Raw genomic sequence first — 24,208 nt, forward strand, 5'->3', positions numbered from 1 at the left:
GAAAAATATGAAAAATAATGGAATATGAAGCTGCTGCCTTTCTCTCATTCTTCTCCATGCAATTTTGATCCACCCTACTGCTGCAGCTAAGGACTTTATGCATCTCAGTACATTTTTCTTATGAGAGAATAAGCCTATAAAGGTCCTGATAGTGATGCTTTGCTTGTGGTGGACAAAGGGGGAGGGCACAGTAACTTCTTAAAGTTGCCTTGATGGCAAGTAAAATTAGATTAAGAAACAGAGCACCAGTGATTTCTTCGAATGTGCTTTTCATCTCATGGGTACTCTAATTTCATGAATATGTATAATGTAATGCTGCAAAAAGAGGGCAGTTAAAAATAAGCTTGGTCAGGAGTAAAGGTTAAAATAAATTTAACTGTACATTGTATATGTAAGAAATAATTTTCTGCAGTGCTGTGGGTTTATCTGTATCCTGCTTAAAAAACTAATCTCTTAAGGTTTGAAGAATGCAGAACATCTTGTACTGCTGACTAGGAGATTTTTATGACTTCATTAAAGGGCAGTGCTCAATTGTGTCCATAGTGCATCATTTGAAGCAATTATTGCAAATGAAACTTGGGAGTCTAAAATAATGCAGGGGATATATTCATTATTGTACTTCAGCTGGAACTGTGGGTCTGCAGAGAAGCTGCATCTCTATCCTTCCCTCCTGTGCAAGTGTAGAACAGGGAATGTGTGAAAGGCAAAGCACAATAGCCCAGGTGTCAGTGAAGTACTGCTTGAAATATTTTGGTGGCTCTATCTTTTATCAAACATACTTCACAGTACCTGTGAAGTGCTGTAAAATGAAATTCAGATGCTGCTGTGCAGTCTCTTCATGCAGTATCTGTTGCTTGAAAACCAAGGAGCAGCACCTGTTTGAATTAAAGCTGGAGGCAGTTTCCAGCCAACACAGGTGTTTGTTTGGGTGCTTTAAATAGCCCAGGGATTCCCCAGGATCAGTAGAAGGTACAATCTCTTTGCTGAAGTTGCAACAGGTTTTAAACACTCCTTTAACCTTTCTAGATTTGTGTATGAGTGCGGGATGAGATCTGCAGGAGAATGACTTTATCTGAAGTCATCATAAGCCAGCACTGAGTCTCTTTGAAATACTGTATTCACTCATGCTGCAGACTAAGCTCTCTTTTTCAATCAAGACATAATTCGTTTTTTGGTTGTTTTGTTTTAATTGGCTACTGCAGTGGAAGCTCATACAAATAAAATTATAGCTTAATTGTGTTTAAAAGGTCTAAAACAGAGCCAAAGAAAGCTGTGCTCTGATTGTCTTCATTCTAAACCCCCTTCTCTCAAGAAAGAGACTAAGTTTTTAACAGGGAGCTTGCTGTGTACAGGTAAGAGAAATATTGAACCTAGATAGGCTTCTATCAGATAGATGAGTACTAGAAGGCTTCACATCACTGTGGTTTAGTTTCTAGAAAAACGTTAGTAGGAATTTACACCCTAAAGCTGCACAGTGAAGTAAAATACTGCGAGTAAGTTTTTATGTACATTAGCCTTAAGTGTTAGTGGGGATTTTGAGCCTGAAATTGCCTGCTGAAGTTTTCTTGTCCATGTAAGAAGAGTAACTTGTCTCCTACTTGTCAGGGTAAGGTTTGATTATGCCTCTATGCTGTCAAAACAGGAACTGATAGGAGGAGCTAAACCACCCCACAGCTTGGCTGCAGATGGTTTAGTAGGGACATGACACCCCTTTTCATCTGTTCTGGAAGGGTGGCATCAGGGTGGGTGGGTGACTGCTCCCCAACTTCTGCCTCCTGCATGGCACATTTCTAGGATGCAATTGGTACAGCTCCTGCTTTGATCAGTGCTTGGTTTACTTATTTGCATCATAGTGACACTTTTAGTGGTCTGCAAGGAGATAATCTACAAAGCCTGGACCCTTTCAGTGCTTGGGTTGGTCTAACTCTCACAAAGGAGTCAGATCCACTCGGAACTATGGTAGTTAAGTTCCTCTGTATATCCTCAGCATATGCAGCTCTGTGATGAAATTTATTCAAATGTGGTGTAAAATTTCAGTCTGGGGAAAGAAGTCCGAGTCTATCAGTTTGTTTTGTGTCTCAGTGGTGTGCTCTGTGCTGCTCATGTGCATGTAAAAACACACAGGATTAACATGATCTGTCTGTCAATGCAGGTTGCTGCCTTGAAGTACATCCCATCAGTTCTTCACGATGTTGAAATGGTTTTTGATGCCAAATTACTGAGGTGAGTCACTCTTGAACATTTCCTAGGTGTCAGCAATTAATTCTTGTAGATCAGTTTAGTTCCACAAAGCTACACCAGTTCCTACTGATAAAGACGCTGGTGGGTCCCTGGATATGTTTGTTACTGGTCATTTGTCAATACTCGTGATATATAAATAAATTTAAATCTTAAAAAGTAATAAATGTTTAGAAATATGTGATATTTTGCTCTTTGTCTCTGTCCTTATTAACACCTGATGAATTCATCTGTATGGTATTTATGACATTTTTCCTTTTCATGCAGCCAACTGCTATATGAATTTTACACTTGCATTCCACCAGTGAAACTGCAGAAGCAGAAAGTGCAGTCCATGAAGGAAATTGTACGCAGCAACCTCTTTAAAAAACAAGGTAAATACAAAATGCCTCTGAGGCTTTGAATAAATGTGTGAAAACTTTCAGTGACTTACATGTTGTGCAATTCACATTTGAAATGGAGTGAAACAAATAGTGAAAGAGTGTGAATGCCAGGAGCCTGGGCTCTGGAGGGGATTCAGCTCTTTCCACAGGATGTACAAAGTGTGATTGCTGGCCTAGAGCAAGGAACAGGTGGGCTCAGAGGAACAGTTTTGTGTGGTTCTCTGATGTTATAGTGGTTAGGTGAGTGAGCTATATACCCTTTCAATCCATTTTAAAGTCTATAATGGAATAGGAACAGAAAGTGAAACCTGTGAACACAGATGTTCAATAAGGCTTCTACCTGGGAGGAGGGCAAAAAAATATCTGTGCTGTGGTGCACTGAGCTGCAATGCAGCATTTCCACTTACAGGAATTACAATGCTTCTCAGCCTCTACCAGAACTTAGTGTCTTTGTCAACTCTCAGGAGTGTTAATGATACTGAAATGCCTTTATCACCATTGTGCTCAGTTTTCCTTCATATTATCATGAGAAATGAATTTTTGCTGAAGAAATCCTATCAGAGCAGCCAAGTTTTACATGATTAGTTTCATCTCAGTGTCAAGTGTTCTGACTCCTCTCCTGTGGACTGGATGGTTGTTTCTCTCTCTGCACCTTTTTGCTGTGTAGATAACCTTCAGAACCTGAAAGGCACACGGACTCCTCAGACGAGTTCCAATTTCTGACAGCTTAGAGATAATGATTCCAGGAACTTGACAGTACAACAGTGGCTTGCAAATAGTGCTGTGTGCGAGTAGATTGAGAGAGGATTGCTTTGCTCACCTCATTCTGAGTTGCCAGGAGAGTGATGCAGTTCTAACTAGCCAGGACAGATAAAAATTCCACTTTATTTTCAGACCTGTGTTGTATTCCATTGAGACTGAATTGTATATTATCAGCTTTAACAATAACTGGCTGTGTCTGCTATGTTTCAAGGCCATGGTTGATTTCCTGAGAAAAAAAGTCAAGAAAATAGTGTAGGTGGTTGTAATGTTTAGACTAAATTCAGTAATATTTTAACCTATCTTTATGTTAATAGTTTCATGGTCAACAGCTGAGATTTTTTAAAGCTATGTGTGAATTCACGTTTGCTTTGATTGGTGAAACACAAGTAGCTGCATCATCTCCAAACACTGATCTAAACTATTAAGAGCAGATTCTAATTTATTTTCAAACAGTTCTAGTCCTGCATTCCCAGTTTGCTGTGGTAGTTGACTTCATTTCTGTTTTACAAACAGAGTCTGATATATCATTGGAGTATGAGGTGCCTTTACTGCTGCTGCTTCTAAAATCAAAAGTGCCAGACTCAGTTTTATCTGTGCTGCTCGTGGTGAGCAGAATTTAGACCAGAAGGAGAAATATCCTTTCACAAGAGTGAAAGACTCTTGGGTATAAATAAGGCACTCTCCTGAACTCTTGATCTTACCAGATTTCAGTCAGCTACCCTGTGTTTAATACTGAGAAATTAGGTGTAAGCTATAAACTTTTGGTTTTGGTTCAATAGTTGTTCTTTAAAGAAGCTCAGTTGTTATTGTTTCACCGATCAGGAGTGATGGTTAGGACAGCAGATCCCAGGCTTGTATAATAAAGAATAAATCCTAATAAATATTCAGAAGGAAAACAGTTGAACATACAATAACTGTGCTTCACAGTTCTATTCACTAGTGTACATCCTACAACTCCTTCTTCCACCCCTCTGCGTGTTCCAGAAGAGAAAAGAGTGAGATTTGGATTCCTAAGAATCTTTCATTATAACCTTCTTAGTGTGGTGCTTGTTTCATGTGTTTAACAGGCCCTTCCTTTAGCTGAGGTCTGTTAATGCAAGATACTCTCTAAAGCTTTTACTACTGCAGATAAATAATAATAATAGATTGCTGGTTGCTTGTAAATGCAGCTTGTCTGATGTCTTGAAATAAATAGCTGGTCTGTCGTGGGATATGTCTACCTCAGGATGCATTGTGAATTCTAAAAAGAGGACACAGTTTCTGTTTCTGTATTTTTTAGGTAATAATGAATAAGAAATTTTGCTAGGAGGATTTCTAATTCTGGGGACCTTTTATAAAACCAATAAATGGTGGGTTTTGCATAATGCTGACCAGATAATTAATACATTTTAATTTTTCCCTGACAGGTAGTTAGTGGATTCTTTTAGTCTTAAATTTGTAGATTAAAAAAAATGTATTGCCCAAAAGCTCTCCACTATTTTTTGCTAACATCAGACACTTGACAGCAGAACCCCACAGCTGAGAGCATGAAGGCAGCAAATCACACTGGATTGATTTGCCAGCCCTGCTGTTTCACCTTTATCCTCAATATCTGGGTATTGTGATACAAACATGCACTTGTAATTGGCAGCCAAAGTGTATCCACTACATAATATGTAAAAATTTACTGCTTGTTTATGTGCTTGTGGGGATTGCATGTGCAAGATCTACCTTAAAATATTTTTATTGTGTTACTTAATATAGTAATGCTTAGTATATAATTATATAGCAATACTTAGCTGTGCTCCTTTTAGAGGAGTCTGGAGAAATTGATTGAATTTTTTTTCATGTATTAGATTAAAACAAGAGAAATTATCTGAAGAAACACTTGCCCAAAATAGAGAAATCAAGTTGCTGGCATTTTAAAATGAAACTAAAATCTACTCTGTTTGTTTTAGCTTAATCATGACATATTGTTTTAGCAGTGTCATGACTTATTTTATGACAGTACTAACAAGAGAATATTTTTGCTAAATAGAAAATATTCATTTAAAAGTTTGCGTGTCAGTAGTTTGATGAAGTGACACAATAAAACAGCTCCTTGCTGGTAATGTAGGATTTAGAATCGTCATTATTTTAGAATTTAAACTTCCTGAAACTTACAACTTTACTTTTCTATTTTATTTTTTCTTACTGGAGCAGCAGACATACCTTTACACCATTCTTGGTGCAACCTGGTCAGGCCCAAACAGATTCTTGCAAATATATTTTCCTTTTCCTGAGACCATTCCATGAAGTTGCCATTGCTCTAACACAGAATGGCCAGTTAACAATGCTCCTATTGCCTCAGTCACCCAAGTATCCTTTAGGGTATTTAATACTGGAGTTTCTCTGTTTGGTAATGATTTTTACACCTTTCCTTTCACCCAGCTGCCCCTACATTACTAATGGCAGAAATTTATCCTTTTAATAATTATAGGGTTTTTTAAAATCTATATGATATTTTTGATTATTTGCATTTATGTTTTGTTTTCAACATTAACACTGTAATTACCCATGGGGTAATATAGTATATATAGGGAAATATAGTATATATACTCTGTGTGTGTGTGTGTATATATATATATATATATATAGTGTGTGTATATATACATATTCTCTCTCTCTCTCTCTATATATATATACCTATATATATATATATATATAAAAATATACTATATATAATACCATAGTCCACATCATATTTAAGTGCAGGCACTGAAGAATGTGAAAAGACCAATACACAATTAAGTATCTATATCATTATATAAGATATTATGTAATATTATTACATTATTATAATATATATATTATATTATTAATAATATTATAGTGTAGGAAACATTTCTGTACCATGCTGTTGCAATACTGTGCACGGTAAATAGCAAACAAATCTTTTTTCATTTACATTGCCATGGCTTAAAATAGAAGATTCTAATGGTGCCTTTTTTGCTGTACATTAAATACAATTGATTTTCAAATTAATTGGGTAGAGAACCAAGTGTGTGTGAGGTGTAGCCACCTCCTGATTCATTACTGCACTCAATGAGCTGGAAGGTCATTAACAAGAATGAAAGCACATGTAGGCTATCTCAGAATAGGATGCAGCACGATAATTAAGGTAAGATTGCCAACAGTATCATTAACTAAAGTTCACATTTATCTAGAACAGGTAGTATTTTTTTTCTGCCATGAATATAGAATATATTTAACTACACTGCTAATTACAGTGAAGTCTATTAATTTGGTATGTTTCCGTTTATCCATTTTTCCTCCAGACTTTAGTCTCTTTCCAGGTAGTTCATTGCAGTTGTTCAATTAATTTACATCCATTCCCAGAGGTGTTATCTTTATAATTCAATTGGATTGCATATACTGGCATTTCTATTCTTTGACCCATTGATATTCACAGAATTTTCTAAAGAAACAGACTTGTGAAAACATGGGAAAGGGTTTTAAAAAATTTTTTTTTATGTCAGTGAAATTTGGCTTTATTAAATAAATCACACATGAACCTGAAGCTGGAAACCCTGAGGGTAAACTGAATTTATTGCTGGGTATTCCCAGGCATTCAAAATTTCCACTGTAAACCCATGGAGTGCTTTCATCAGATAGGAAATGGTCCCGTGCACCTCTGCTGTAATTGATCTTCAAAGGCCTTGCAGCACTAAAGCACTTTTAGAAGCCTTTAAATTACATTGCCATTTTTTGGAGAGGCATTGATTTCTTGTTCCCACTCTGCAACTATAAAGCTTGGAGAGGTTATGGGGGTGCAGGTGTTTGAGGGGCTGAGTGCAGGATGATGGATGCTTTCCACTGCTTGTGCACTTTGACCATGGCATTTAGGAATGTTCTAACAGGATGTATGAGCAGACTTTCATACAGTTTTGTCTTTAGAAAATAATAAGTATTTTTGGTCAGAGGGCAAGAAATCTGCTTAATTTTTGACACTTTGCTTTTAGATCATTTGATATTTTATTATTTTAAAATGTCAAAGTGACAAATGGTTGCCTTGTCTCATATAAATACCTCTAATGGGATTTTAGAGTCTCTTTTATGCTGTAAGAAGTTGTCTCCTGTCATATCTGTCACTCTGTTTAGTAGGATGTAATGGATTATTCTCTCCCTGTTGTGAAGAGTTTTTGTTAGAATTGTTTAATTTCTATGTAAAACTACTTTTCAGGAGTTACTGTTTCATTTGTTTATTTTTAGGAAACTTACTGCCAAAATTCTCCCACCATCTTTCTGTTTCTGAGAAAATAACAAATTAAGATATAGCTGTTCATAAATCACATGGAGTTTTTATTGTAGTTAGTGTTGGTGAGTTTACAGTATTTGGAGCTAAATGTTTATTCTAAGCTGGACCTGGAATATTTACTGAAATTATATCAAATGCAGGGAGCCCCCAACACAGAGAATGATTGGCATCTGACTCCGTGATTCAGAAAGTTGAACAATTGCTTTATTAAAACCATACTGTATTACACTAATACTACATCATAACTATTCTAAAGAGATACTATAAGAATACTAAAGAAAACCCCTGAGTGTCTGAGACAGCCAGGACACAGCTTTGAGTGATTGGCTAATCCCTCAAAACAACTTTCACCTGCGTCTAATGAACTAAATCACTCTCTGTAAGCAATCTCTATAACACATTCCACATGTGCAAAACAGCAGGAGCACTGAATAGAGATAAGAATTGTTTTTTCTTCTGCTCTGAGGTTCTCACTGCCTTCCCCAGCAAAAAATCCTTGGGAAATTTGTGCCTGCTGCTCTCTGTGAAGAAAGCTGAGGCCTCACCATTATGATGAAACTTGCAAATGAATAGCCTTGAGAGAACTGGTTTTTATTGGTGAGAAATGAATATAAAGTGCTTCAACACACGATGAAATGTGTGTGTTTGACAGTGGTGCCTTGGACATTGCATTCCCTCATGGTCCAGCCCTGCAGAGGGGTTTGTGCTGCAGCACAAAGATCACCCCAAAGATCAGGAGCTCTAAGTAGGGCACACAGATGGTCACTGGCAGGGTGGGAATTGGGTTTGTCTTGGCTGGAAATGCAGGCCCTGTGCTTGCTGTGGCTCCAGACACAGCTGCTGCATGTTCAGCATATGCAAACCACTTGCTGATTTTGGAAGAACAGCAGCAACAGACATATGTTAGCACCAGGGGTTAATTTGCCAGATGCCAAGAGAAATGCTGAGACTGTAGCAATTTTTTTTCCTCACTGAAGAACTCTTTCTATTCAATTACTGTTTAAACAAGAGAAGTACTTGCACACACCCCCAACCACACTGATTTCCCAACTCGTGTACATTACTGAGTTTTACCTGTGGAACACTTGGTTTCATTTCACAAATTGAATATTGTTGCTAGTTTTTGTTGATATAGTGTATCATTTTTACCTTCAGGATTAGTAAGAAAAAGGTTTGAAAAAAAAAAAAGCAGAAGAAGGAGTGATTTCTGGTTAAGCATCTTTCAGTTTAATTATTATGGTCAGGATTGAGTGTCAGATATAGATTTTTACTATCATGATCTTGCAATCTGGTTCCTACTAACAAGAGTTCCTAAGCTAAACTTTCTGGGGTTTTGTGGGGGTTTTCTCTGATTTTTTCCCCTTCCCTGTGTTCAACACAACTTGGAAACATTTTTAAAATGCTTGAACTTGGAGATTGTTCATGCATGTTACTCTGTAGTTTTAGGCTACTGGGAAAAATGGAAATTATTCCTTTAAAAGGTTCTGTATAGAAACCCAGTCTATCCTGTAGATTCAGTCTTGAATTTTGCATTTAGCTTATTTATTTATTGGGGCATTTTTCAGGTGTACATTACCTCTAAAACATCACTTCAAGTCCTATATTTCAAGCATTCATCTTTTGCCAGTTCTATTGCTGCAATGTTTTGATATAGATGAGTATGGCATAAACATATCTGTATTTGTCATACATTTGTGATGAACATATGTGGATTAAAGCCATTATTTTTGTGTATGGATGAGTAGGAGACATGCTTGATGTTGCAACTGATAAGTTTTTGTTAGACTTGACCCATTATGGCATTTTTGTAGTTCCATTTTTAAAGAATCTTGTTATGTGGAGGGAAATCAAGTTAGGTGAACTAGTTTTAACAATGAACTTCTAAATGTATATGCAAAATGTGGTTTATAATTAGTTCAAATAGAAAAGACAGATTAAAAACATATTAAAGCACTTGATAGTGACACATTGGGGGTCAGTAAAATGAAATGAGGAAATGTGAAAATTCACAGAATCATAGGATGGCCTGGGTTGGAAGGGACTTAAAAGATGTGAATGTGCCAGAGAGGATGTGCTGACAAGGCTGTGTCTGCCTGGCAGCCTGCAAAGCCTGAGAGCTGGAAAAGGCACTAAGTGCTGGGAATGCTCTCTTGGCTAGAGCAGGGCTGTGCTGGAAGTCCTGGCTGCCCTGGAGTGCCTGGCACTGCTCAGCCCTCACCAGTGGGGACACTGGAACACACACCTGGAAGCTGGCAAGTGCAGACCAGTGCAGCTGCTCCTGGGGTCAGTGCTGTGCTGGGCTGTGGGTGCTGGACCTGCTCTGTGTCCTGCCTCACCTGCTGACACTGAGCTGCCCGCAGCTGCTGAGTGCTGGCCTCACAGATCCTGTGTTTCTCCTTCCTTCATGTTCCAAAAGGGCACAAAGAGAATTTGCATCTTGCAGTGCTGTCAGAATCTGTAGGTGACCTGCTGTGCTATTTTCTGGGTCCCCAGGATGAAGAAGGAAATTTTTGAATCTGACTCCATGTTCTTAGAAGGCTAATTTATTATGATATGATATTAAAAAATGCTATACTAAACTATACTAAAGAATAGAGAAAGGATCCTTACATAAGGCTACAAGGAATGATAATGAAAAACTCATGACTCTCCAGAGTCCTGACACAGCTGGACAGTGATTGGTCATTAGGTAAAAAATATTCACATGTTGGATAAACCTTCTCCAACCACATTCCAAAGCAGCAGAACACAGGAGACGCAAATCAGATAATTATTGTTTTCATTTTTCTCTGAGGCTTCTCAGCTTCCCAGGAGAAGAATCCTGGTGAAGGGAATTTTCAGAAATTATGACAGTGCCAACCTGCAGTACCTTCCTTTCTGTGGCTCTTATCTAAGCTGTGAAATTTTAATTAAGATTCAACAATGAATGAAAGTATGCCATTTTAAAATCATTACTCTGGGCCTTCCCAGTAAACCAAGGAGTTAAATTGCAAATAACCAAGAGGGAAGACTTTTAACAGGAAGATTGCTGCAGTTGTGAACAGATGTCCTTTGTGAAGAAGCACAATGCTTTAATTGAGCACTGGCTGCCATCAGAAGTCTCAGCTCATTGAAAGAATGTTGTTCACTGGCTTTATTTTTAAGGCTTTGTTCTAAATCTGTATTCAGATGACACCTATGTCCTTATTAAATTGGCATGCCAGTTTTTAAGTGGGCATGAAGCCATCCTAACAGATGGATATGACTACAGGCATGCCAGGGAATCAAGAGAAGTGTTTCCTAAGGGAGACAAAAGTGGTGTTAAATCTTTATTACCATTTTGGTTGCACGGATGAGGCAGTCAGGAATGAAACCCGTCTGTGATTTTTGCTGAAGGAGACCCAAATGTCTTTTTTAATGACATGATTGCATTAATGACTTAAGAGTTTGAATTCCATTTACCTGGTACATAAGAAATCATTAGGTATCTTCCAAAGGGAATAAGGTGAATAGAAGGGTTGAAAAATCCAGCTTAAACCCGAAATAGAAAACACATAACTCCTTAATCTTGGACAACAATGGATCTACCTGTCCTTATGCAGGAAGGTGCTGCCAGGGAACCTCTCCAAGAAGTGGGTTGGAATTTGGGATTGATGAATATGCATAATACTAAATCTTTTGACAGACCTTGATGAAGAAAATGCAAGATGCTCAAACTCTATGTTGATATTTTATGTGTTCAAATAAAAGTTGGGGCAGCTAGACTAAAAACAGTCAGAACAGGTGGGATTTTTCATGCTTTTGAACATTAAAGAATAGATTGTTGGCAATGTTCTTACATTATTTATCAAGCAGAAAAGAAAGCAGCTAGTATTTAGATAGGCATCTTCCTCTCTCCATGTCTCTTCCTTGTCTGTCTTGAGCTTTCCTGGGGCATGGAAGGAGGTGTGAGAATGTGAATTGCTTCATCACAGACTGAGAGATTTGTTTAGGTTGGAAAAGACCCTTAAGAATGAGTCCAACTGTAAACCCAACCCTGCCAAGTCTGCCACTAAACCATGTCTCCACATCCACCCATCTTTTAAATCTCCCCAGGAGTGGTGACTCCATCAGTGCCCTGGGCACCCTGGGCGAGGACTGGACACCCCCTGAGGCAGCTTCTGCTACTTGAGAGAGCAGCACCCTCTCTACACTCTCAGGGAGTTGTAGAAGAGGAAGGGCCCCCCTGAGCCTCCTTTTCTCCAGGCTGAGCCCCCCAGCTCTCTCAGCCCCTTCCCAGCTCCATTCCCTTCTCCTACCTGGCTCCAGCCCCTTGGTGCCTTTCTTGCCTGAGAGTGCCAGGACTGGGCAGAGCCCTCAAGGTGTGCCCAGAGCAGTGCCCAGCACAGGGACAGTCCCTGCCCTGCTCCTGCTGCCACACCCTGGCTGGGACAGGCCAGGTGCCCTTGGCCTCTGGCACACCTGGGCACACCTGGGCCATGTTCAGGTGTCCCCAGCACCCCAGGTCCCTCCTGCCTGGAGCACAGCACCTGGCACTTCCCCCTGCTGGCCTTGGGCCATCCATCCAGCCTGGCCAGGTCCCTCTGCAGAGCCCTCCTGCCCAACTCAGTGCCATCTGCAGCCTTGCTGAGGATACATCCAGTGATGAGCCTAAATCATCAGCTACAACAAAAAGTTTGCTTTTAGCTATTTTTTTAATTACAGTCTTCCACCATTTTATTAATTTTTTCCTCCTTTTCCCAGGCCAGTGAATTGCTGATGTTTAAAGAAGCACTTGGCTCCTTTTCCTTATGTAACTTGTGCAATGTAACCTTAGTATTATAATCAGAAATTTATATACTAGTTCAATAAACTTTTCTTTGTCCCAAGATAGTACAAGAATTTCATATTTTATGTGATGTCCTAGTGAAATAGTTTTAGCTTTTTTTTCAAAGATACAAGGAAGCAACTACAGGTTGCTTTAGTCCACCTGCAGGCTCAGACTGAGATCAGGCCTACCTTGCTACAAATACTGGGGTTTTTTTCCAGTTGCTTTAGTTCTATGTGTTTTTCAGAATATCTTGGAAGTTCATCCTCATATGGGATGATTTTAACTGGTAGGGATCTTCTAAAACCTAATTAGTTTTTCCTTTTCTTCTATTTATGAATAATGTCCTAGAAGTGCATTACAAAATTAAGTAATTCTCCTGTATAATCAACAAGCTGAGTTTAGCTTGCAGCCAGTCAAAAAATATAGACATAAGGCATTAATATTAACCAAACTAATTAACACAAAAAAGAAAAAATCTTACTAAAATCTATTGATTTTTTTTTTATATTAGTATTAATGGAAAGGGTTTTTTTAAAGGAAATAATATAGCTAAGAAGAGTTAAATAACCTTTGAATTTCCTTGTAGCTTGACATTTCAACATTGTTCACATCTGAAAATACCCTGTAAATAATTGATCAGCTGCATATGTTAAGTCCTTTTAGGAGATTCTGTATGTATCAAATAAGGATCCAATCTTAATTTATATTGCCAAGGACAACTGGGATTACTGAAGCTTGCAGAGCAATTGGCTCTAAAACCTGGAGGAAACCAATTGCACTTTCTACCTCAGCTGCTCTCTCAGTACAAGAAGAAAATTTGGTCTATGCAAGAAGCCCTGCCTTCTCCATGTTTAAAGAGTAGGGAATGGCTCAATATGGGAGACTAATTATGTCAAAGACTTGACTCTTTCACCAAAATATGTGTGTGGGGGTTTTAAATGAGTTATAGACAGCAGCAGGCATTTTGCATTCTGGGAGGAAGCTTGAAGTGACCACTGAAGGCTGGTGTGGAGGAGTTTTAAATTCAGTATGGTTTGCTCCCACTTCTCTTTAAGGTGTTTGGTGCAACTTGTGAGTTATGATCCCATCTGTGTTTCCTGATTATTGATCAAATGGGCATCCCTGGCATGTGAAGTCAGGTGTAATTTGGTGATTAATATATCCATAACACTTACTTTGAATCCTAGGGTTTTATTTTCTATATGAGGACAAATTAAAAATGTACGTTATCTAGAAGACAGGATTCCTCTTGCCAATGACTTTTCTCAGTTTAGTCTCTTACTTTGCTTTTGAAATAAAGCTCATTAGGTATAGGTTTTATTATCCAGTTGCTCTTGGTAACTTTGAAAGCTACCCCAAAGGAATTTTTGTATTTGCTAACTGTCAGACAGTTCAAAGGGACATCTAATAGCTTAAAATTGAGCTGGATATTATTTTGAAGGAGTGAGAGCAATAAGTATGTTTATCCTGGCAGATGTGAGACTGGAATGTGCAAAGAACCTTCCATCTTCTTTGTGAGAGGTGAAAAGTGGCTGAGATGTCACATAATGTGATGTGACTTTGAACTTTGTTATGAGCAAAGCTATGCTCATGTTAGCATAGCACTCCCTACTGATGCCTTTTGAAGTGCAAGTGATTTCAAGCAGTATTTTTAAGAATGGTAGTTATGGGGAAAGAGTTGCCAGCTGAATTTCTCACATGCTGCTGAATTGGAATCTGCATTTCTACGTGTCATTGCAGATTAGTTAAAGGTTGAATGTGTTTGTCTAAATATGTTCATCTTCATGTTGAATTAGTTGTAGCTGTTACTGTGTCTGTTGCAGATTGTTAGATTCTTATTCACAAGACTAATTTATACAGAGCAGGTTGAGAGCAGAGAACTTGTGGCACAAAGTGTCCCCATGGGTAGAACTCTGCTGTAACTGCAGAGTTCAGGTAGGGAGGGGGATGCAGAGGAGTTTAACTGCCAAGGGTTTGCTTGGGATCCACAATGCTGTAGAGAAATGTGGGGTTTAGTTGGTGCTGAACCATTCCTTCAGCATGTCCTGCACACAGTCAGAGAATCTGGAAAGGAACACAGGGATGGAGCAGAGTGGAGACCAGAAAAGAGAAATTTTACTCTATGTGTATTTCCATGCAGGCTAAATAGATGTGGAACAGTTTTTTATGCCTCGTTACAGATGCTATGCAAGTTCTAGGGATTAAAATGACAAGAAATGGGTTTCACCTGTCTTTAGAGTAATGAGTTTGATATAATCTTTTCTGATATAGGACACCTTGATGTTTGAGTCCACAAATAAAAAAAATTACACACCCCAAAAATGTCATTATTTATACAAGCATACATGTAACTTTGTTCCTAACTTTCTGACAGTCTCTGTCCATTTTGCAGAGATTCAAGATCTCCTGTAAATATCTTGCTGTGTTGTGGCACTTGCTTGCTATCCTTGTCTTCTCTGTTCAGCTCCTGAGTTTTCATTATAAGCTGGTCATTTGCAGTGCACCAAGCTCCTGCCACACTACCACTGATTAGCAGTTTTGGCAATCAAGGATCCTAGAATAGTTGAAGAATACTTGGAAAGAATCTGGGAATGTGTCCAGTCCAGCCTCCAGCTCAGCAGGAGGTCAGCCCTGAGGTCAGAGCAGGTTGTTCCAGGACAGACTGTGCAACCTGTTAGTTCTGCTGTCCCTGTGAGGGAGAGGCTTTTCCTTACATCCAGCCTGAACTGCTTGCTTGGCTTGTGATTCCATTTTTTATGGAATCACAAGCCATCATCTGATCCACTTTAAAATCTGTTAAACCTGTGCCATCTTTCAGTAAGACTCTACACTTATGGTCCTTCTGCTAAGCACCATTAAATGGAACTTGGTTAGCAGTAAGTGCTATATCCAAAATATAGCTTAAATATTTTTTGAGTGGTCAGAGTCTTGATGAATAAATTCTGAACTGATCATACTGGGAACTGTTTCCCCCCTGGATAACCTTAGACTGTTGAAGGACAGTTTCCACAGATAACCATGAAAACAGAACTTAAGTTTGTTTACTAGATTTTTCCAGAGTAGTGAGCTAATAATCTCTTATAACTTGCACTGATTTGTTGACTGAGTGTATAAACCTTTTATTTAAAAGGTCCTATCACATTTCAGCAAGTTTTTAGGTATTGCATGTAACTTTTTTTGATGCTAATGATATTTCTTTAGTTTTGGTTTCAGCTAATAACACTGCATTTGTTGCAGTCACAATGAGTTAGAGGTGGTTCATATGAGCAAATCAAGAAAGTGTTTGCTAAGTACTGGATTAAATCTCAATTTCAGAAAACTGGTAACATTTGCTGTCTGCAGTTGGTGGCCACAAAGCTGCCAGTCCTGACTTCTGGAGGTTCTCTGTGCCATGGACACAAACCCACCCTGAGGTGCTTTAGGAGGGTTGGTATCCCCTGCTGCTGGGCTCCACTCTGTGCTCTGTGAGAGCAGCCCGTGGGTTTCAGCTGCAGAGGGGAGTCTGTGGCCTGCAGGAAGTGCAGGCAGCATGTCTGTGCAGAATTGGGCACATAAAGGAACTGTAGGCTCTGTGAAATTCATTTTTATGCTGCTGTTCAAACAGGTCTTGTGTTGATACATGTTCTTTAACTGCTGTCTTACTGGTGAGTTTGTAATTTAGTAATTGGGTTAGATTTGTCTTGTAGCTTGCAATAAGTGTTATAGAAATAGTTACCAAGAGAAGAGAGTTTCTGAGGCAAGAAATTATGCTGCTCTTCAGACATGATTAAAAGCTCTTGGCTTCATGTAGATTGGAGCTTTTACTTCAAATAGGAATAATCTGCAGAGACTGCTTCTGTTGCTTCATCTGCAAAATGCAGACAGTTATCATCTACTTTCCATTCCTTTGCCTCTTTGCCTCTTTCTTTCCCTCTTTCCCTCTCTATTTTTCTTTCTCTTTCTCTCTTCTCTCTCTTTCTCTCTTTCTTTTCTTCTTTGTCTCACTCTTCTGTCTTCCTGTACTAACACCTTTATTCTGGGAGGATTCTGAGCCCCTGGTTTGTTTTAAATCACATAAGATAAAGTTTCACCATATCTCACCCTGCCCTTGTCCATCAGGGAGTGCACTGCGTGTCCAGGTGCTCTAAATCATTCTTTTCAAAAGGTTTCTCTTTTTTATTCCTAGATAGATATTGCTCTCACTGAAGTTATTTCAAATGTGTGTATTTTGTACTCCTGATGTGTCCCATAAGCACCTCTCTCTTAAAAACTCAATGTGGATGTCAGATTGGAGTGTAACTTCATATTTGTGTCAGCTTCCTTAAATTTAAATAAGGATGAATGTGTGCACAGCTCTCACTATCTCAGGTTTGATAGGCCTCTCATTAGAGTCTTTTCTCTGTCTGCATTCATTCATGTGCCTTCAGAAGAAACATGTCAAAAATTATGCACATTGTTCTGTTCTGCTGTTTGAATCTTATTTTCAGACATAGGTTAATAAATACAGTAATTTTCTTGCACTAAAATCCTCCATTACTTAAACACAATTAATTTCAAGATGCTTTGTATGTAAGTGAGTAATTTGTCCCCAAGTGTTTGATGCAAGCTGAACAGCACTCAGAATTTAACTGAAGATATATATTTTTATCAGGAACTTTTGGGTTTGATGTATGAAAATACTGTTGACTTATGAAAATACCACACAAGTTTGGAATATTCCTGAGGCACGATTGGAAAATCAACAATTCCACATTGGGACTGTGGCTGTTAAAGCATATTGTGTTTCACTGTTTGAGGGAGGGTTTCTTTGCACATATTATTTCATTTATATTTGTAGTTAAGACAATTTGCTTCCTTTCAGAATGCAGGGACATTCTGCTTCCTGTGATTACAAAGGAGCTGAGGGAATTACTGGAACAGAAGGAGGATCAGCAGCTCCAGGTGCAGGAGAGGAAGTACTGTGTTGAATTACTTAATAGCATCCTGGAGGTTCTGAGCTGTCAAGACCCTGTAAGTATTGATGATGATGTAGAGCCCAAGTCTGTAGAAAGCCTGAGCTGATTAGGAAGTAAATTATTGATGATGATTAATCTCTTTCAAATATTTAGCACAAGTCAGTGGCAAATTGAACTTTTCTCCTATTTTTCATAAACTCAAAGCAAAGGGCAGTTGAGGTGTTGAAGATGAATGCTGATTTCTGAGTAACCTCATTCTGTTGAAGATGTCTCTGCTCACTGCAGGGGTTTGGACTACATGACCTTGTAAGGTCCCTTCCAACCACAACTTTTCAATTATTCTATAATTACTTTAATTATACAGAATAAATTTCAAATTTCATTTTGCTACTTTTTAAAAACCCCTGTAGCTTCTGAAAAAAATGCTTTTCACTGTACAAATGTAAAGTGTGGTTTCTGTTTTCAGCAATGCCTGGATAAAACAGATTACTCTTTACTAAATTTCACTTGGAGACTGTAGTTTCTTTATCAGATTTCTGACATTTTGGAACACTGAAATTTTCATCTGGGTGGTTCTTTTTTTCCTCATTTGAGAGAATGTTCAATTGGACTTTTTACTCCCTCTCTTTTTAATGAGCAGGAGGTTTTTCAGTGAAACTTCTCAATAATTAGAGGGATTTATTCTGAGAAAACATCATAATTAATTGCTTTAAGAAAGCTGTAATTTCCTTAACCTGCGAATATTTGCTGATTTTTCCTCAACTGTAGTTTTCTGATACATGTGTTCAAACTTTGCAGACTTTGGATTAAGGCAAGCTGTCATTTGAGGAGTTTTTCACTGTGGCTCCCTGGATCATTTCCTAGTAAATGAAATCATTACAGCATATATCTTGATTTCAGAAAAATCTTTGATACTGCTGAGGCTTTTCAGTTTGCACAGGGCAATCTCTCAATGTGTATCATGAGCTATTTGCCTCATTGGTTTAGACTTAAGCAGTTCAGGAGGGATTGATCCAAGGGGATACAAAAGAAATATTGGAACATTTAAATTTGAAATGTAATTCTTAAGATAAATGGTGAAAGCATGATAGGGCAAAAATTGAAGCTATCATCTCATAATGCTGTAATGCAAAGTAACCAGTTTTGTTACCCTTTAAAAGGTAAAACACAGTTGTAAAGCAAGATGGAGTAATACTTTCTCTGTGTACCACTTAAATGAAGTTTATTTTTGAATTTAACAGTTGCTGTCCATAGCAGCAGTTGCTGACATGTAAAAGGCTCATTAAAGCCTACTGAAAATATGGTTTTGTAGCTCATCTCTGTGTGAGTGAGAACATTATGCAGAACAGCAGAATTGCTGAGAATTTAAAACACATACATTTTAAAAAATATATTGAAATTTGTTCAACAGAACTGGCATTTCTGCAACAGTTTCTTTCAAGGAAGGTAAACTGGAGATTCTCTGTGAGATTTTTGGGTCACATTGTCCACAGATTGTGCTTGCAGTGAATACTGTTGCATTTCTGATATAAGGACAAAAGCCCCTGGGGGTAAGTTCAAGTCCAGCAGTGGTATCAGAACATGCTGAGCCCTCTAAAGGCATCATATTCCTAAGAAATATTGTGGAATAGTTCGGGTGTCAACAAAAGAACCAGGTGCTTCTGTTGCAGAAAGTCCATACCCTGGCCTGCCTCTGGCAATACAGCTGCTGGTTGGAGGAAATATGGATTTTAGACTGTATTAATCATGTGTCATCACCTGTAACACTGGGCTTTGTAACCACAACAGCAAATGTGCAGCTTTGTCCTTCCTTGACAGAGGAATCCATGGATTATTGTCTCATTTTTTTAACCAAACAGTGATCCTGCTTCAGTACTGAAAATCTTCTATTAGGATGACTTAGCTGAAGGAGGAAAAAGGAGCAAAGGAAGGGAACCCAGCAGCATCCAAGGGTCACACAGTCATTTCTCTTTAAGAGCCACTACAGATTTCTCTGGAGTGTAACACATGTTTATTTTCCAGCTAAAGTGAGAACTCTTGTTTCAAGGCTGTGTTTGCCTTGCAGCAGAAAATACTTTGTAACCTGTAGGCAAATGAAAGAGTTCACATATGGCTAAGTTGTTGTTTGGGCAGTGTCCTTCAGGATGCCTTTATTCACTGTGATCTAGATACAGACACTTGGTTTGGGAATTAACCAAATTATTTCAGCTGGGATTACACTTGAACCCTAAGATGAATGCCGTTTTCTATTCAACAATTCATTCTCTACCATTTCTTAGCCTCTAAGAAAATGGATGGTTTGACCTGCTGGAGGAGAAAGCTTCACCCTTTAGTAGCAGAATCCTGTTACAATATTAATAACACCAATGACTTGTCCTTATTTCTTCTGTTTTTTCTATCTCAGTAGAGAAACCTTGTTTCAGACTAGTATTCAAAACTTTTTGGAAACTTAACTTTGATATTTTTGCATTGCATTTATTCTGTGAAAGTCACCAGAAATAGAAGGCACACAAAGGACAGGGAAGAAAAAACAGCAGTAGTTGCTCTGTTTCATGTGGTGAAAATTGTACTGTGAGGTGATCTTTGAAGTAGTTACAGAATTTTTGAAGAATGTGTTTTCTTTGTCAAAGGAAAAGATATTTTGATATTACCAGCTCTGCTCTAGTGTTGTGCCTCACATTGTTTAGCAAGTGGGAACATGGGAATCATCAGATCCTCGTGTTCAAATGCTGTTTTCTTCAGCTGCTGCCTCACTGCTGGGTTCTGCAGGTAGCCAGCATGTTGTTAAAATCTCTGGTTTGTGTTGTTTTTGTATGTTGATTTTTATGACTAGACAGTCACTGTTGGGCATCTCAGTGAGATGCCTAGGTTTCATTTTAAGATTCCTCTCCAGCAAAAAACTTTTGGACATAAATTGCATTGTTTTGATTTAATCATGTCTTAAATTAGCTTTGTAGCTTGAGATTGTGCTTCAAGCACCTGTGAAATACAGAACTGCAAGTCATTGATGAAGGTCGTGGTGAAATCAGTGATTTTTTGTTTCTGTTTTAATTAAAACCACTTCCCTTTTCCCTCTTTACAACGCTTTGTTTCATGCAGTCTGGCAGTCCTCTATGAGGTGACTTTGTCTCTAATCTGATAGATATGCTGTTTTTAATATTTCCTGAATCTGAACATTTTTTTATTTATAGTGCTTACAGAATTAAATGTAATGGTAAATGCCTTCCCTTGGAATCTACAGCGAAATCTTGGTTAAGACTGTAAGTGCAAGAGAGATGAAGAATCTTTTCCTGCTCTGTGCATTGTCAGTAATTGGTAGCAGTTGCATTTTAAGCTGTCTAGCAAACAAGCCTGGAAGCATTTTAGAATTGTAAAGAAATTTTTAAGCATTTCCCTAACTTATGGCAGATCTTAAGGCTTTAGCAGCAGAGAATTTCAAAGGAATGTTGTCAGGAATTCTGCATGTTCTTTTAGGGCCAATTACCTTAAGGTCTTCTGCCAAGGCTTTTCAGCCAGAACAATGCAGGATTATGAGTTATGGTTTAAAAAAGAAATTGTTATCCTTTTATATGTGCCTTTATTTGAGTGTGTGTCAAAGAAGGAAGACAAGTTACAGGACTGGGTGCACCAGAGAGTGAGCACAGAGGATCTGGCTGCGGCAGAGCTCATTTCCTCTGTGGCTGCCCACACAGTGCCATGGTTTAGATTTGTGACCAGAACAGTGTTGATCATCCTGTGTATCTCACTGAGCCCCATGCCAGGGAGGAGGGCAGGGCTGGGTGAGAGTTTGGGAGGGCACAGAGCAGGGACAGCTGCAATGAATTGAGAGAAGTGTTTCCCAGTGGGTGTCTCAAGTACAGGTTGTGTAATGTTGTAATTCCCACACAGCCATTCAGTGAGTCCATGTTTGCCACTGTCCAAATAAATGAACACTCCATCAGAATCTGAAGTGCAGGATTGACTCTGAAACAACAGAATTGCTTTTCCTGTCCCAGTACTGCAGTAGTTTAAATAGAAGATAAAAGCTAAATCAAACACTGTCTGCTTTTACCCTGCACAGATATTTTTGGAAAAAAGTGAAATTTTGTTTGGTTTGGATTTTCTATTAACTAATCTGTGTACCAAGCTGTGCCATCCAGCCCAAGAAGGAACCTGAAGGTGTTTGAGCTCTGTGGGAACACTCCCTGCTGCTGGCCTGCCTACAGAGCCTGAGCTCTGGTTCTTCTATGCCTTGGAACAACAGGGAAGACAAACATTTTTGCTCACCATATTTAATTAAATGGAATAATACAATTAATATTTTCCAAGGGAACATTTATATATGATACAAGTCGTTAATTTAGCTCCTAAAAAAATCTTACGAATAATCAGTGGACTGAAGCCAAATGATGGTGGGTTTTCCCATGTCATCCTTGTGAAGAGAAGTATGATCTGAAAAAGCACATGTTGCAGTTGGTTGTTAGACTGTCTTCTGAAGCTAGAAGCTATAAGACAAAAGCTGAAATCTTGTGTATTGACAATGCATGAAAGTTTTTGTTAATTTCTCAATGAATGCCTAATTGTTCTTGGATTATCAAGAAGATTATCAAGAAGAAAGGAAGTCTCAGTTTCATAGAGAAACCATTTTATTGCATTTTATTTCATTTGCTAATGTTTCTCTAAAATTCAAAGGTCTAGCAGAAAATAACCTTTGTGTGCTTGAGCATATGTAATAGTCTTTCCAGAAAGGGTTTGTTATGTGCTACTTGTGAATTAAGAATAGAGCTCATCTTTAATGAGGGAGTCAGGGCTAAATGTTAAAACTCATTATACAATGTTCTGAACTGTTGCTAATTATGGTATAGCACATACTGAAGTGTGGAAGTGAACTTACATTATATGAGTCCTCATCTTTGAATTTAAAAAAATGGGAAACTAATGAACAAATTATATCCCTCTGCTAAGTGCTCCTATGTAGTTTATCAGTCTTGGCTGTTGATAATATTTTTTTAAATTATAGTGGTACACAATGTTATAAGAACAGCAAATGTGTCTTCAGTGCAGCCACTCTCAAGCATAATTGTGTTATAAACATTGGACTGTACCAGAGAAAGTGAAATTTTTAAGAAGGAAACACCAAACACAAATTATTCTGTGACTACATTGCTCATTTATAGAATATAACAACTTCTGAAATGCTGTGACAGGCAAGGAGATCACTTCAGCTTGTGTGTGTCATTGTCAAATGCAGGCACCCATTCTGGGGTGATTGGAGTGGGGCTGGCCCAGCCCCATCCCCAGTGGGCACAGCTGTGAGCAGCACTGACAGCAATGAGCCAGGGAGTGCCCAGGGCACTGAGCAGCCACCAAAGGGAGCAGAGGGTACACAGGGGCAGAGCATCAGCATGAGGGGATAAAAGGCTGGGCTGAAGAACAAGAAGGGCAGATGCTTGAAGCCTCCTGAAGTGGCCTGATGTTACTCTGTGTGGGTGGAAGCTTTCTGCAATTGTATGGTGACACTCTGAGTATTGTGGCCATCTCAAGTGTGACATGTGCTGCAACAGTCAGAGGATACAGGAGCACTCAGTGGTAACAGGGCCCTGTTTTGAGGTGTGTGGCCTGATCCAGAGCAATCAGAATAGGAGAAAGAAAGAGAAGATGTTGGCTGACTCAGAGGGAAAACAGGACCTGAAGCAGTTTCTCCTGGGATAGTACTGGGGCTCAGCTGCCTAAAATGTGATTAAGAGCTCACCATGGTTTCTGTGTTTGTGGTGCTCTTTCCAAGCTATTTCTGACATTAAATAAGGGTCTTGGTGTAAGCTAAATATCCTTTCCTACTAGAAATTTGCTTAGGCTTGTTCTTTCTTGTTGCATGCTGTTTTCCCAAGTTTGTTGAGTGATCAGAGTGAAGTCAATGAAACTAGTGAACAGAATGTCATTCCCATTTGCTCAAGGTTTTAGAATAAATAATCAAACATCCTTCAGCCTACAAGAGCAGAACTGGGGCCAACTGTGTCCAGTTTGTGCTGTCCCAGAACAGCTCAGGTAAATGAAGACAACTTTCTCCTTTAATAACTCTGTATTTGTGACTGCCAGGTATTTATTTGTGACATTCCTGAGCTCCAGCCTGCCCTGAGAGCACTGACAGAAGTGGGGAGCTGTGTGAGAATTTGCTTTTATTTAACTGTACCAGGGTTAAGCTACAGACTGCTCAGTTATGAGGAGAACAGGAGTCCTTTGAGTGAGAGATGGGAAGTGACTGTTTGAAACAAAAAAAAAAAAACAGTTGTGGAGTAGATTGGGCTGAAATTGGACTGAAATTGGACACAAGTATTCCACTGAAATTGCTGGAATTAAGGAGTAGTGTGAGCAAGAAAAATTAGTGTTGATCTTTCAATAGGGCTGTTATATTGTACAACTTGAACTGTCAAAATGGAAATAATTGGTTTCTTCTTACTTTTCGAAGAGATATGATTTTAATATCAAAACTCTGATTTTTTCATTTGCAGGCTTCAACTTATCACCACATTCAAGAAATAATGGTGCAGCTACTACGCACAGTGAACAGAACTGTTATTACCATGGGACGAGATCCATTAATTGTGAGTAATATTTTAATGCACTTTCAGTGCTTTGAAACTCATTTTATAGTTATCCTGGAAAAAATGCAAATAGAGCATTTGTGAATTATCGAAAAAATATAGCATTTTGTGAATATATTATTCATTCCTTGTGAATTATTTTTTTTAATTTAAAAAGTCTCAAGCTTTACTTTTTGTTTCCATTCAGCTGTGACACTGTAGTCAGTCTTTTGAAGTGCAGTTGTAAGATTTGAGCATTCTTTAAG

General features: G+C 38.6%; 1 protein-coding gene across 2 annotated transcripts in view; it reads left to right on the forward strand.

The window, feature by feature from the left end:
* The window catches only part of DOCK2 (dedicator of cytokinesis 2), a 160,518-nt gene that overhangs the window by 38,684 nt on the left and 97,626 nt on the right, over window positions 1–24,208 (forward strand). For both annotated transcript variants that reach the window (XM_059859952.1, XM_059859953.1), the window contains 4 exons: window positions 2,153–2,223; window positions 2,506–2,612; window positions 17,289–17,437; window positions 23,871–23,963. In XM_059859952.1, the coding sequence (XP_059715935.1) occupies window positions 2,153–2,223; window positions 2,506–2,612; window positions 17,289–17,437; window positions 23,871–23,963 (420 nt within the window). The remainder of the gene's footprint in view (window positions 1–2,152; window positions 2,224–2,505; window positions 2,613–17,288; window positions 17,438–23,870; window positions 23,964–24,208) is intronic.

The sequence above is a fragment of the Haemorhous mexicanus genome, chromosome 15, assembly GCF_027477595.1.
Source record: "Haemorhous mexicanus isolate bHaeMex1 chromosome 15, bHaeMex1.pri, whole genome shotgun sequence".
In the NCBI taxonomy this organism is placed as follows: domain Eukaryota; kingdom Metazoa; phylum Chordata; class Aves; order Passeriformes; family Fringillidae; genus Haemorhous; species Haemorhous mexicanus.